The 15,153-nt window shown below is 47.4% G+C and overlaps 1 protein-coding gene across 2 annotated transcripts in view; it reads left to right on the top strand.

Annotated features, from left to right (window-relative positions):
* THADA (THADA armadillo repeat containing) overlaps window positions 1-10,891 on the top strand; it is a 782,712-nt gene extending 771,821 nt beyond the window's left edge. For both annotated transcript variants that reach the window (XM_068233009.1, XM_068233008.1), the window contains 2 exons: window positions 4,428-4,591; window positions 10,416-10,891. In XM_068233009.1, coding sequence (XP_068089110.1) covers window positions 4,428-4,591; window positions 10,416-10,733 — 482 coding nt within the window. In that variant the 3' untranslated portion in view covers window positions 10,734-10,891. The remainder of the gene's footprint in view (window positions 1-4,427; window positions 4,592-10,415) is intronic.
* Window positions 10,892-15,153: the final 4,262 nt, after the last annotated feature.

Raw genomic sequence — 15,153 nt, 5'->3', positions numbered from 1 at the left:
AGGTGAGGGTATATGCGAAATTAACCATGTCACTGCCTGTTTGAATTACATTGGTACCTATGCGAATTCGCATGCGAATTCGCATGAAAATTCGCATACCATAGCCGCATGCGAATTTCCTATTAAATACATTAGCGGCGATTCGCATGCATTCCACTCGCAGACGAATTCGTTGGCTCTTTTGTGCGTTTTTTTACCGCTAAAAAAACGCACCTCAACAACGCTACAGTGGAAACAGGCCCATCCACTTGCATTACATGTGCGAATCTGCATGCGTTGGACGCATGCAGATTCGCGATAGTGGAAACGAGCCCTCAGATATTGTCTATGACTATTTTTTTATTGTTTCTTCATCTTTATCTAAGATATAGAATAATTAATATGTTAAAATAACAGTATTAAAAGGGGCAAAATATCCTCTATAACAAAGTAAACAAAAATATATTTACAGTCGTGATGAGCAAAGTAAAACATTGGTAAATGTTACCGATATTTTACTACAACTAAACCTAATCTTACTGTCACACGGGAACCCTCTTCCTACTAATGTCTAACCCTAAGACACCTCCCCCCCCAGGTAGTGCCTAACCCTACCCCACATGATGGTGCCTAACCCTAAGACCCCCTCTGGTGGTGCTAACCCTAAGACCCCCCCCCCCCGGTGGTGCCTAACCCTAAGATCCCCCCTCCTGTGGTGCCTAACCCTAAGACCCCCTCTGGTGGTGACTAACCTTAAGACCCCCCCCCCCCCCCCCAGTGGTGCCTAACCCTAAGAACCCCCCCCCCCAGTGGTGCCTAACCCTAAGACCCCTTCTGGTGGTGCCTAACCCTAAGACCCCCTCTGGTGGTGCCTAACCCTAAGACCCCCTATGGTGGTGTCTAACCCTACCCCCCCCCCCCCTGGTAGTGCCTAGCCCTAAGACTCCCCTCTGGTGGTGCCTAACTTTAAGATTCCCCCCCCCCATGGTGCCTAACCCTAAGACCTCCTCTGGTGGTGCCTAACCCTAAACCCCCCCCTGGTGGTGCCTAGCCCTAAGACCCCTTCTGGTGCCTAACCCTAAAACCTCCCCTGGTGGTGCTTAACCCTAAGACTCCCCTGGTGGTGCCTAACCCTAAAACCCCCTTTCTTGGCTGCAAATAACGCTAATACAAAAAGCTATACATTTCTAAGATATTACTTGAGGCACCCAAGTAGTCCATTAGCCCCAGACGCCCACATTTCCAGACTCCCCTGTAGAGATGGTAAAAAAGATGCAGAATTTTTGAGTCTGTATGAAAATTTAAAGTGAACTTGAAGAGGGTCATAAAAAAGTGAGATACTTACCTATGTAGAGGGGAAGGCTCTGGACCCCATAGAGTCTTCCCAGTCCGCTCTTCCTCACCTCGTTCCACCACTGGCCCCCTGTTGAATTTTACTTGTCTTTGATGCTCCTTGTGCAGGTTCAGCAGTACTCGTGTCCCTGAGTACTTCCAAAGGTGAGCAGATTCATACTGCACATGCGTGGGTCTAGGCTAGTGCATGTGCAGTATGGGTACGCCTGTCTATGCATGCATTCAGGGACCCGGGTACTTCTGATGGCTACCAAGGAGTCCTGAATGCATGTAAATTCAACATGGACCATCGGTGCAGCGAGGGGACTGAAAGAGGACCGGGGATACTCTATTGTACCCAGAGCTTTCCCTCTACATAGACGAGTATCTAACCTGAAACCTTCTTTAGGTTCACTTTAATGCTAATTACATTCAACTTGAGATTGGGTCTAAGACTGGAGTCAGAAAAGCTAGCATGTCTTATGGTCCATACTCACGGGCAACTTTTTGGCATGTCGCTAGCACACGGGAGCGTGTGCGCGACATGCCGGCGACAGCTCGTCGCCAGGTCCCTCCGCATACACACGGCGGAGGGACCTGGCAACTGATGCGGCGGAAGCTGTCGCTGTTGTCCCTCCCCCCGCCGGAAGCGCCGTCTATTTACAATTATGTTGCTGTCGCTAGTCCGCGTACTCACGCGGACTAGCGACAGTTGCGGCGGCGACTGTCGCCAGGCAATTGTCCGCGCCAACCGCCTGGCGACATCAGCGACGGGCGACAGGTCGGGGTGCGCGCCCGGGCAACGCCGCCATTAGGCCACATACACACATCAGACCATAGTCTTTTGAAAATGAAAGATCACAGACCAATCTTACCACCCTTCATGTAGTATGAGAGCCATACCTGCACAGTCTTTTCTATGGAGCTGAACTCCCCATCAGATAGAAATCTTTGCAAGATGCTGCACACAAAGATGCTGTATACATGCAACAGATCAGTATCTGCAAAAGATCTGTTCCTGCCAAAGATCCATTCCTGCACATTGCATTCATAGTCTATGAGATCTGCAGATCATCATACACACCTTGTTTAACTGACATTCATCTGCAGATCAGACAATCATCTGCAGATCTGAAAATCCATCCTGGTGGATCTGATCTGCAGATGAATGTCTGTTAAACAAGGTGTGTATGATGATCTGCAGATATCATAGACCATGGATGCATTTTGCAGGAACAGATCTTTTGCAGATACTGATCTTTTGAATGTCTACAGCATCTTTGTGTGCAGCATCTTGCAAAGATTTCTGTCTGATGGGGAGTTCAGCTCCATAGAATAGACTGTGTAGTTATGGCTCTCATACTACATGGAGGGGGGTAAAATTGGTCTGTGATCTTTCATTTTCCAAAGACTATGGTCTGATGTGTGTATGAGCCTTTAGAGCAGGGGCGTCAAACTAAGGCCTCAATTCACTAAGCTTTATCAAACACTTTATCAAACGTTTGATAATTTACCTCATGGGTAAAATCTAATTTTGAATTCACTAAGGTGTTATATATTTATTGAACGTTTTATTGATAAAACATTCGATAAATATATAACACCTTAGTGAATTCAAAATTAGATTTTACCCATGAGGTAAATTATCAAACGTTTGATAAAGTGTTTGATAAAGCTTAGTGAATTGAGGCCATAGTCACTGGCCAGATTTTTTTTTTATCAGGATTCAACATTTTTTTGAACAGTCTCAAACTAAGCAGTCTAACTGTAGCGACCCGCTCCTCCCCTTCTGCAGAGTAGCGCAGTGGAGCAGTTTACTATTTACCTGCCCCGGTGCTGCTTCCGGTCTCCTGTGGTCTTCCTTACAGCCACACACTCTATGCTGCACACCTCAGGCTCCTGAGGCATGTCACGTGATCAGAAGGAGGTATGGAAGCACTATGCTGCACACCTCAGGCTCCTGAGGCATGTCACGTGATCAGAAGGAGGTATGGAAGCACTATGCTGCACACCTCAGGCTCCTGAGGCATGTCACGTGATCAGAAGGAGGTATGGAAGCACTATGCTGCACACCTCAGGCTCCTGAGGCATGTCACGTGATCAGAAGGAGGTATGGAAGCACTATGCTGCACACCTCAGGCTCCTGAGGCATGTCACGTGATCAGAAGGAGGTATGGAAGCACTATGCTGCACACCTCTGGCTCCTGAGGCATGGTCACGTGATCAGGAGGTATGAAAGCACAGAGCGTGCAGCTGTCAGGAAGAACAGAAGAGACACAACGCATCGCTGGAGCAGGTAAATATTACACTGCTCCACTCCGCTATTCTGCTAGTGTGGTGGAAGGTGTGTATGTCTTTTACAAGCTGCATGGGGATTGAGAGGTTTGGATCCCAGGAGGGGGCTCCGTGGGGGGTGTCTTGGTTATTGCTGCACCCTGGCTCAAACCGTCAAGGTTTTTTTTCTATCAAAAACACTAGCACCGGTGTGCTCCTCTGGACGGCAAGGCAGCGTGCTGTTTTTTCACTGCTTACAGTCAGGGGTGTAACAATAGCCTCTTCAACAGCTAGGGGGCCTGGGGGCCCCACTCCTCCTCCCTCTCCATACCCACATGCAGAGTAGCACAGGTAGTGGAGTAATGTTTTCCTGCTCCAGCACTGTGTGTCTCCCCCAAGCATCACAGCCGCACACTTTCTGCTGCCATTCGCCGGCTCTCGATCACATGACCGATGCGAGTCACGTGAGCGGGAGCCGGCGAATGGCAGCCGAGAGTTTAGTTGAGAGCTGAGAGACTGTGATGCATAGGGGAGATGTAGGGGGAGGGGATCTAGTACAGTGGGGAGAAGTTTAGACTCCAGGGGGCCTCATGGGTGGTTGTTACGCCCCTGCTTACAGTGATGCACAGTAGAAACTCTCGGGGGTTGCATAAAATGTCATAGAGGGCCGCATTCGGCCAGCGGGCCTTGTGTTTGACACCTGTGTCATAGACCATCTGTAGGCACCAATGGCATCCTCCTCCTCCTTAGTTTAGGTCTCCTGTTAGTCAGCAGCCAGCAGAGTGTTGCAGACAGTTATGCCGCTCATTCTCAGCTGTGTTTATGTTGTGTTCTCTCCGCAGGGTTTACATTCTGTACCGTCAGTCCCCCTATGGCCTTGGACCTGACTCTGGGCATCGTACGTGAGTTACTGCAGCGATGGGATCAGGTTCCTGCCGGTGTCACCATCCTGCTGGAGTGGCTGCTGGGAGAAGACGACCTCAGCGATCTGGAATCTGTGAAACCGGTAATGACGTAGTAAGAGATTGTTGTGTCGTGTTCGTTAATGGTAAATGCAGGATTATATGATACCTTGTATTGGCTCACTGAATAGATGACAACAGCAATCGTTCCAGGCAGCACTAGTTGCTCTGTTTATGTGAAGCAGGCCTGGTGTGGAGACCCGAGATTGCTGTTGTAATTTATTGATTAACCCAATACAAGGTATGGATTAGGCTTCCTCTCCCAGGATGGGCAGGGGGGGGGTGGGGGGGCTGCATCCTCTCAACTACTCTCCCTCAATGCCCCCTTAGTTGCGGTCACGTTTAAAGGAAACCCGATGTGACATGATGAGATAGACATGTGTATGTACAGTGCCTAAGCACACAAATAACTACTGTGTTCCTTTTTTTCTTTCTCTGCCTGAAAGAGTTAAACATCAGGTATGCAAGTGACAGTTTCTGTCCGGGTTGTACCATAGCATAAGGGCCCTTTCACACTTAACCTCCCTGGCGGTAAGCCCGTGCTGAGCTCGGGCTATGGCGCTGGAAGGCACCGCTCAGGCCCCGCTGGGCCGATTTGCATAATTATTTTTTTTTTGCTACACGCAGCTAGCACTTTGCTAGCTGCGTGTGCAATCCGATCGCCGTCGCGCCGCAGCCGCCCTTCCCCAGACCCCGTGCGCTGCCTGGCCAATCAGTGCCAGGCAGCGCTGAGGGGTGGATCGGAGTCCCCTTAGTCACCCCACCCGTCACCATGGCAACGGGGGAAGCCCTCGCCGGAGGCCATCATGTAGCGAGACCTTGTCTAAAAAAAAAAATAGCTTTGCTGCCCCCTGGCGGATTTTAGTAAACCGCCAGGAGGAGTAAGCAATTAGCGGGCGATTCCCGCTAATCGCTAAAGCGCTATCGCTTGTTAAAGCGCTAGTGCTTAATTACTCTATGGCAGTGTACTCACTGCAGCGATTGGCGCCAATCGCAGGCGCTCCGCGATTAACGCCAATCGCAAACGCGTAGCATGCAGCATTTTTCCGCGATTCGGGAGTGATCGCGGTACAGTGGTGTAAAGCGCTGACCGCGATTGCGGAAATGTGAACGGTGATTCTACTGCACTAATTGTGGTAAAATCACTGCGCAAAACGGTAGCGCTAAGCGCTGCCGTTTTGCGATTTTAAGTGAGAACGGGCCCTAACCCTCACTGATAAGTAATTACTGCCATAATACACTTTCCTGTCAGTAAATGGCTTCTGAGAACAGAAAAGAGATTAAAAGGGTCAATACTTCATAGATTTGAGCTCTGGCATCCTTCAATGAAGGACACAGGTGGACATACAGGAGGACATGGGGGAACAAAAATGATGACAGAGGAGGACACAAGGGGGACAAAATAATTGGGGGGGGGGGGCGCGAAGTCTACAAGACACCTCTGGAGCATGGACACACCAGGTTTAGTATTTTTTTTCCTGTTTTTTGGCCTCAAACCCTAAGTGCATCCGGAGCGTTTTAAATTCCGAAAAATACGGTAAATTTAAGGCTTTTTCACATTACGTCTGTTGCGCCACAATGCACAATATAATTGCATCACAATGCAGTGCACAACGCGCAAGCGTTTGGACTGTATGCTGTACTGTACAGGTTGCATCGCTGCAATTTCACATCACCGTCATGCAGCATATATAATGTCAGAGCAGCCTGAGATCCGTTCACGTCTGTGGCGGTGATGAAACGCAAAGTCCCGTCCCGCACAGCGCTTCCAGACACCGCACAGAAATCGGACATGTTATAAACCGCAATGGGATCGGTCACAAGAGACACAGCGGATCAGACATTGGATCTGGAGTGACTGCCCAAGTTTTGGCTACCGTGTAGTGTGAGCCCAGCCCCTGTCCACAAAAACTCCATCTGTGGGTTCAGTTCTCCTTTAAAGTGGACCTTAACTCTTGCACAGGACAGAAGGAAAGTGTAGAGAAATGCACCCTGTATGTATTTAGAGAGTTTAGCCTGTCTAAATCACGTACCTATAACCTAGCTGCTGAGAGATTTTGGCGCAGGGGAAAGACGATAAATGGCTCACCCGGCTCCTGCACAAGCCCGGCGGTGTTAATTACTATTCCACCTCCAGGTCACCATGGATAGTGGGGAAAAATGTAATTTGGCTGCCAGCTATTGCTGGAGTCCAAAATACAGTGTTCTTGTAGTGATTTGTACTCCGTCTTCTGATCAGTCACTGAGCTGCTACAGCCATAATTCTTATTACAGTCTTTGGTGGTGCCCAAATCTCCTGCGCTGTTTTTAGAGTACTCAGTCTAATTCCCCTTCATCTGAGACTAATCACAAGTGTAATTTGATCTATTAGCAGTGTTTGTTCAGGAATCTCCTCTGCCACAACAGAGCAGCTAATTGGTAGACACAGGATGTTAACAATAGGTCTGTTTCCAAGAAAGCAGGAAGTAGACGCACTGCAGATTTATTGCAGGATTTGTATCAGCTGTAACAAAGAAATGTTTTGCTTTAAATGTTATTATGCTGTTGCTTATCTTATAGAGCAGAGCTGAAGTTCTGAGTTTAGGTCCGCTTTAAAGGAATCTTAACCTGCCCACCTCAGCCAGTCATCAAAGATTAGCAAAGACAGCCAGGAGAATATTGAAAACTTTTACAGCTGAAAAACAAAAAACAATTCAAAATCAATATAACATTTAAAAAAAAGTTATTTTAGTTCATGCCCAATGCAATAAATCTTCAGTGAGTTTTACCACCTGAATAGCCTGCGGACGATCCATGAATAGGCCTGTGGGGGGAGGGGCACAGCGCTGACATGGGCAGCGAGCCTACAGAGGCCAGCCTCCCTCGGGTATGACGTCACCGCAGTCCTATTCACATTACCAATTACCCGCACAGGTGTACAGCTTAGCGCTGCTCGCATTTTACGAGAGGATACGGCGGGCGCGAATGCCACCATATATTAATTAAGCTGAACGCCACTTTTATGCCGAGGGGCTCAGCCGACTTTTACAATTACCAAAATGAAAGAAATGAACGCCGCAGAACGTAAACAGGAGAGGTGTTTAAAGAGCTGCCGGGATTACGGTGAATTAGCCGAACGTCTGGCTAAACAGGAAGCGCTTTCTGCTCCTTAATAATTTCCAAACTTCGGACACAACACAAGGCCTGTTTACTTCTGCTACAGGAAACATAGGAAAATGTAGCCCTGTTTATAAGCATGTGGAGGCAAAGCAACGGAAATATTCAGGGTGATCGGCGGGACTGACAAAAATGTGAGGACTGTATGAAGAAAGTCACATAATACTGATAATTCCAGTTTTTGTATAGAGCTTTTCTCCTGGTGGACTCAAAGCGCTTGAGCTGCATCCACTAGGACATGCTCTATAGGCAGAAGCAGTGTTAGAGAGTTTCGCCCAAGAACTCCTTACTAAATAGGTGCTGGCAAGATTTGAACCCTGGTCTCCTGTGTCAGAGGCAGAGCCCATGATCAATTAAGATTCATTAAACCGAGAACTTTGGGCACCAAAAAGACACTGTGTGTCCGTATAGACTAAACAGCCAAAAGAATGATACCAACCCCCCAATTTAGTGCTGCCAAAACAGCTCTGCCCTCCTTGAGACGCAACCATAAAACCCCAGGAGGTGTCCAGTGTACTGATATGTGAAAATAGAAGTACATACCTCCAAACTTTTTGAGATTAGAGAGACACTTAAGCCACACCCCTGTCACACCCCTAGTTATGCCCTCGACACACCCCTAGTCACACATACCTGAAAGATTTCATAAGAAAAATAGGAATAAAGTTTAAAGTCAAGTAAACATATTTTTTTGATCTGTACATTAGTCCTGAAAGAGGGACAAATGAAGAAAAAGAGGGACAGTTGGGAGCTATGTATGTATTTTTCTACTAAAAATTGTGTTTAATGGACTCTAAAGTTTATTTTCATCATTTAAATTGTTCTAGTTCTTATTATTAAATGTTAAAATGAAGCCAAACTAATGAAGATAGAAAGTTTGAGTAATGAAACTACATCTTTGGTTTCGAAATTCGTTGTGGTATACAAGTAGTCCCCGACTTACAAACGACCCGCTGATACTAAAGGCATGGATCCTCTGTTTCCATGGGAACAAGTAAAACAAATTAAAATTGGACTTGTAATTTTTCAGAAAATCGATTTAAAAAAAAAATCAAGGAAAAAATGGCTTTTAAACGTGTATAAACAGGTACAGATGGCAGAGGTGACACAAAGGGGGACACTGGAAACCGGGGGCACAGAGGAGATACAGGGGACAAAGATGGCACAATGTTCTGACTTACCGTAAGAACAGATTCAGGTTAAGAACGAGCCTACAGTCCCTATCTCGTTCGTTAACCGGGGACTACCTGTACTTGACAAGGGGTGTGTGGTTAGAGGCGTGGCAGGGGCGTGTCTTAATGTGTCCTTTTTCGGAGGTATGAGTTGCACGGTGGACCTCTGAACAGCTGTGGGATGTGCTGACAATACCAGGACGAACGGTGGGTGTTGTTTTTTTTTATAGATATACATACAGTATGCACAGAGGGAGATACTGGTTGCTTGGCAGTTGGAAACAGCTGTTATTTCCCACAGTGCAATGAGGCTCACAGACAGGAAACTGTCAGGACCATGGTCATGACATCACACTGTGGGAGTGGTTTCGCCACAATATCAGCAATACAGACCCCCTGATGATCTATTCGAGAAAGGGAAAAGATTTCTTGTGGGAAAGAAGATACCAGCTACTGACTGGGATGAAGTTCAGTCCTTGGTTACATATGCACAGATGGAGATACTAGTTGCTTGGCAGTTGGCAACAGCTGTTATTTCCCACAATGCAACAAGGCTCAGAGACAGGAAACTGGTCATGACATAACACTGTAAAGCTGGCCACTAACTATACAATTGTTTTCATCCAATCTTACCATTTCTATGTAATATATGGTAACAGAAAAAATGGAAAAGCGGAGGAGCGCTCCATAGTGTAACAACACATTTATTAGGTTAAAATGCGCAAAAAACAATTGCACTTACTAGACAGTAGATGCATACAAGCATATCAGATGAGGGCGAGGCCCTGTTCCTGGAACCCTGGGGCGCCGCCTTCTACGTCCTCCGTGGCCTGCGGGGGTCAGACCTGATGAAGGCGAGGATTCCCCCAAACGCGTTGACGCTGCCAGCACACACAAGTTCCCTGGGACAGCCGCCCCTTCCACCTGGACAACGACCCCCGCAGGCCACGGAGGACGTAGAAGGCGGCGCCCCAGGGTTCCAGGAACAGGGCCTCGCCCTCATCTGATATGCTTGTATGCATCTACTGTCTAGAAAGTGCAATTGTTTTTTGCGCATTTTAACTTAATAAATCTGTTTTTACACTATGGAGCGCTCCTCCGCTTTTCCATTGTTTCTGTTTCCATACAAGAATGCCTTTCAGCCAGTCATGAAGGAGCTGCCAACTGTGTGAAACCAGGTCCACTTGCCCACATATTCCCGGTGCCCAGAAGCGCAAGATTTCCCTTCACTTTCATGTAATATAGGGTAGCTGCCTAAATTATCCATTCAATATATTCACTCAGTTTACTCTTTTACTACATAGATTTGGTAATATTGGATGAAAAATATTGTATCGTTAGTGGCCATCGTAAGAGGGATTTCACCACAAAATCAGCCATACAGACCCCCTGATGATCTGTTTGAGAAAACGTAAAAAACAAAATCTCATGGGAAAGGGGGTATCAACTACTGATTGGGATGAAGTTCAATTCTTGGTTACAGTTCCTCTATAAGTTTATGAACCCATGCTGGCACTTTACCTTTCTTGTATGTTTGCAGGTGGAGGAGGACTACCTCTTTGAGAAAGGTGAAGCCAATTTCTGGGCAGAGAAGCTCGTGTACGTCAGACTGCTGGACAGACACGTCAGGGAACTGATCAACACAACTCGTTACTCTATACCGCTGGATGCAACGCTTCTCCAGATATCTCAAAGAGCAGGTGACCGGTCAGAGAGGCTTCAACATCTCCTCAATGATCTGCCTCCAACACCACAGTTCCTGAAGACCACCGAATACACCAGACTGCTGATCCACAAGGAGAGGGCCTCCAGATGTACGGATATACTCCAGCTCCTGAACTCAGGCAAGGAATCATGAAGAACAACGGAGGAGCCTTGCAGGTGCTGAGGGATCAACCTGGTTTTAGCTCCATCACAGCTGGGATGCCATTGGTTATTGACTGATTCCCATAATAATATTTTTTACAACTTTTAAACATTATTTTATTGTCATATAATAAAATGCAACTTTATTAACTGTGTTGTTTGAAACGATTACCTCCAGTATGGCTGCTGTACTCTAGCAGTATTCCCCAACCCTGTCCTCAAGGCCCACCAACAGTGCATGTTTTGTGGAAATCCACAGAGGTTGTTAATCAGCTCTGCTGAGACACTAATTACCCCACCTGTGCATGTTTGTGGTTTTCTGCAAAACATGTACTGTTGGTGGGCCCTGAGGACAGGGTTGGGGAACTGTGCCCTAGAGGGTTTTTGGGTTGACAAGATCAGAGGTATGGGCTGCTGAGGGTTGGTGAACGTGAAAGAAAAGTGAGGTGAACTTCAGATGTTCCTCCTTGGTTGGTTAGGCCACCTAATCATATAAAGTACCTGTTGGGGGATGTGAAAGGGGAGGGGCCAAACTTGATTTGCACAGGAGAAGTGAAAAGTGGTTATTAATTCAGCAGCCAAAATGTCTGGAACCACCAAATGTACCAACATCCATTTTTTTTGGGTAATGGATGGTAGAAATAGACACGCCGAAACAGAATAAAAGATGCTAAAAAAACAGTCTAAAAAGGGAGGCAGTGGTGGACTTACCTCCTCAAACAGACTCAGAAAGTCAGGATTCAGCAGAAATCAGACTAATAAAAACAAAACCTCCAAACAGGCAACACGTTTTGCAGGTATTCACCTGCTTCGTCAGGCAGTTAAAGGAGCAACTTTACTGAACTTTAAGCTAGAATAGCATAGGTGCTATTTCTGGCTTGAAGTTCGGTAAAGATACGCCTTTTATTGCCTGAGGAAGCAGGTGAATGCCTGCGAAATGCATTGCCTGTTTGGAGCTTCTTTTTTTTTCTTAAAGTCTGATTTGTGCTGAATCCTGACTTTGAGTCTGTTTGGGAAGGTTAATACACCACTACCTTCCTTTTTAGATTGTTTTTAGCAAATTTCATTCTGGCACCTCTGTTTCTACCTCACATACAAAACTGACAGGAGTGAACACCTTTTTATGTGTAAACCCAGCTGAAGTGCGGGCAGAACCCAGATTTGCGCTGAGTTGGACAGTTAGAGGCAGGCTGGATGATTACTCCAGACTCTGTTTTGCTGAAGCTTGAGAAAGTACAAGAAGCTAATTAAGTCGCACTGCAGATTCTTGCTTTCACTGAGGATTGCGAAAAACAGGAAGCTGAGCTGCAGATGCAAAACATTTCACTCCCCATTTAGTAGAATAGTAGGACGGTATTTACGTAAACAGAACAGAGATGAACTTGGAAATTAGACTGTTTTTGGTTCCAGCAAATACCTTTCCGGGCTGCGAGTGCCGTCCAGCTATGTCTAGCGTGTTAATGAGAAGCCGTTCACAGTGCAGGCAGCCAGGAATAGGCTCTAATTGCCGTACATCTGTCAGGCGGGGAGAGGGTAGATGCGTGGTGTGAAGGATGACTGCGAGCTTGCGTTACTCGCGTCTCATACAGGAATTCTGTACATTGTGTTCCCCCAGGTGGCAGCCAGCTGTGCACTGGTTCCCTCTGGATAGTGTGACTACCACTGGCCCTGGGTCTGGCTGGAGGGGACACTTATAGAGCAGGGGTGTCAGACTCCATCACATAAGGGGCCAAAATGTAAAATATAACAGTCTAAGGGCCTGTACACACTGAAAAGCACAATCGCAAGTGCAGTGCGATGCAATTTTCAATCAAAATTCTTCTTGCAATTTTTGCGATACGATTATGATTTTGCTGAGGCTATCTAGTTTTCTAATTACCTGAAAAAACGCAAATCGCATGCATTGTTTTTTTTCATGCGTTTTCACACGCAGCACTTAGAAAGCGCAGGAGTCACTGCAATTACGTTTTCTAAAAATTCATTGGACCCCTGTGTACGGGTCATCCCGATTTTCAAAAGACCTTGCGATTTTAAAAAACGCAGTGCAACGCAGCCAGTGTGTACAGGTCCTAAGGGCCCATTCAGACTGCACGCGTTTCCAGACGCGTTTTGGAAACACGTGCAGGAGGCCGACACGCAGGACATCAGACATCGCATAGAGCGCAATGTCTGATGTTCACACTGCATGCGTTCCGGACCAGTGCGGTCCGGGAACGCATGCTGCACGCAGATTTAGCAAAAACGCGCGGCTGTCCCATTCACTTTTCAGTGATGGGATCAGTCACGCAACGCATACAAACGCGGATGGCGTGCGTTCGTACGCGTTGCGTTCCGCATGCGTGGCCATCCGCGTTTGTAATGTGAACCGGCCCGTAGTTGAGGGCCAAATTGTTTATTAAGATTTAGGGCTGGTGCACACCAAGCTGCCGCCTGTGAAAGCGCTTGGCTAATGTATCTCTATGGGATGGTGCACACCAGCAGTTTGAGGCTTTTAGCAAACCGCAGACGTGGGTCCTGCAGCATTTTTGCGATTTTCAGATGCGTTTTTGCTTCAATGTAAAGTATAGGAAAAGCTCAAACCTCTCTGGAAAATGCTAGATCAGAGCGGTTTTCCAGGCGTTTTTGTTACAGAAGCTGTTCAGTAACAGCTTTACTGTAACAATATATGAAATCTGCCACACAAAAACGCTCCAGAAAAAGCTAGGCTTGTTTAGAAAACCTCTCTAAGCATGCCTAGAATCGCTCTGAAATCTGCTCCAAAAACCTCTAGCGTTTTGCAGATCTGCTACAGGTTTTTAGTGTGCACTGGGCCTGAAACTTTATTGAACAGTCTCAAATAAAGTGGCATAACCATAGTGACTGCTGGATATGATGGGGGGGGGGGGGGGGGCATGGATTACAGCTCCTCCCCTTTCTGCAGAGTAGCGCAGCGGGGCAGTTTAACATTTACCTGCTCCATATCTGCTCCAATCATCCTGGCAGCTGCATGCTCTATGCTGCATAGCTTTGGCTCTGAATGCATGTCATGTGATCGGAAGCTGGAGATGCGGAAGTATAAAGCGTGCAGCTGCTAGGAAGAACAAAAGAGACACGATGCATCGCTGGAGCAAGTGAATATTAAAGGGGGGGGGGGGTGTTTTATCACCTGAGGGGGAGGGATTTGGATGAAAATTGAGGCCACATTTTGCAAGGGTTCCCGTGGGTTGTTGCTACACCCAGGATAAAACTGACAATGTTTTAACCAGAAACACTGACATCCTCTGGAGGGCCACTTAACTGCTTGCCGACCGCAGCAGCCCCAGGACTGCCTGCCGATCGGTGTAAAGTCCTGGGGCTTCAGTTTGCAGGAGTTCGTGCGCAGGCTGCGCGTGCATCTCCTGCTTGGTAGGCGGAGCTCCGGCGTACTGCAGTCTTTTTACTTAGTACAGCGCTGCGATCTGCAGCAGCGCTGTACTGGGAACAGCCGTGTGACACATAGGCTAATGCCTATGACAGCCGATCGCTGTGTTGTGCGGCCCTGCAGCAAGGCCTTAAAGCTGCAGTGGCCTATTTTTGTAAAAAATAGCCTGGTCTTTAGGGGGGGTTAGCACTGTGGTCCTCAAGTGGTTTAAATGACAGAAAGGGCAGCATTCGGCCAGTGGGCCTTGTGATTGACACCTGGTCACCCACACACATTCTCATTCAGCCTTCAACTAGCATCGTATGTGTGGAAGTAATATGTAATTATTTATAAATTCATACGTTCATTCCCCTCCCCCTTTTTATTATTATTTATTGTACTTCTAAGGGGCCAACATATTACTCAACGCTGGACAATAGTTAGGGGTAACAGACAGAACTATATAATACATGTTACAGGATACAAGATCATGCTATGGAGTGATGGTCTTAAAGGAAACATCCGAGGAGTATTAAAGAAAAAATTCACTTACCTGGGGCTTCCTCCAGCCCCTGGCAGCCGTCCTGTGCCCTCGCCGCAGCTCCACTCCTCATCGGTGGCCGGAGTCCCCTCCGGTACTAGAGGCCTATTTGCGTTCCAGCGCGCGTCTCACGTAGTTGCGCTGATGTCATCCAGACTGTACTATGCAGGCATAGTAGTTCTGCGTCTGTGCAGTACAGTCCGGAGGATGTCAGTGCGCATCCTGGAGCGCAAGCAGATGCCGACCTGGCGAGGTCGGCTTCTCCACCGGAGGGGACCGGGAGCCACCGGAGCTGCGGCGAGGACACAGGACGGATGCCATGGGGCTGGAGGAAGCCCCAGGTAAGTGGATTTTTTTATTTTGATACTCCTCAGACCTTCTGGTACAAGAGACCAGCTCTTCAGCAAGCCATATCTTCCCTCCTCACCCACATTCCGGTTACCCTAGGCACGCTCCTGGACCGATTCTCACAGTGGAACAACAGACATGCAG

The sequence above is a fragment of the Hyperolius riggenbachi genome, chromosome 4 (genome assembly GCF_040937935.1).
Source record: "Hyperolius riggenbachi isolate aHypRig1 chromosome 4, aHypRig1.pri, whole genome shotgun sequence".
NCBI lineage: Eukaryota > Metazoa > Chordata > Amphibia > Anura > Hyperoliidae > Hyperolius > Hyperolius riggenbachi.
The sequence above is the reverse complement of the archived record's forward strand: the minus strand, read 5'-3'. Positions and strand labels throughout refer to the sequence as shown.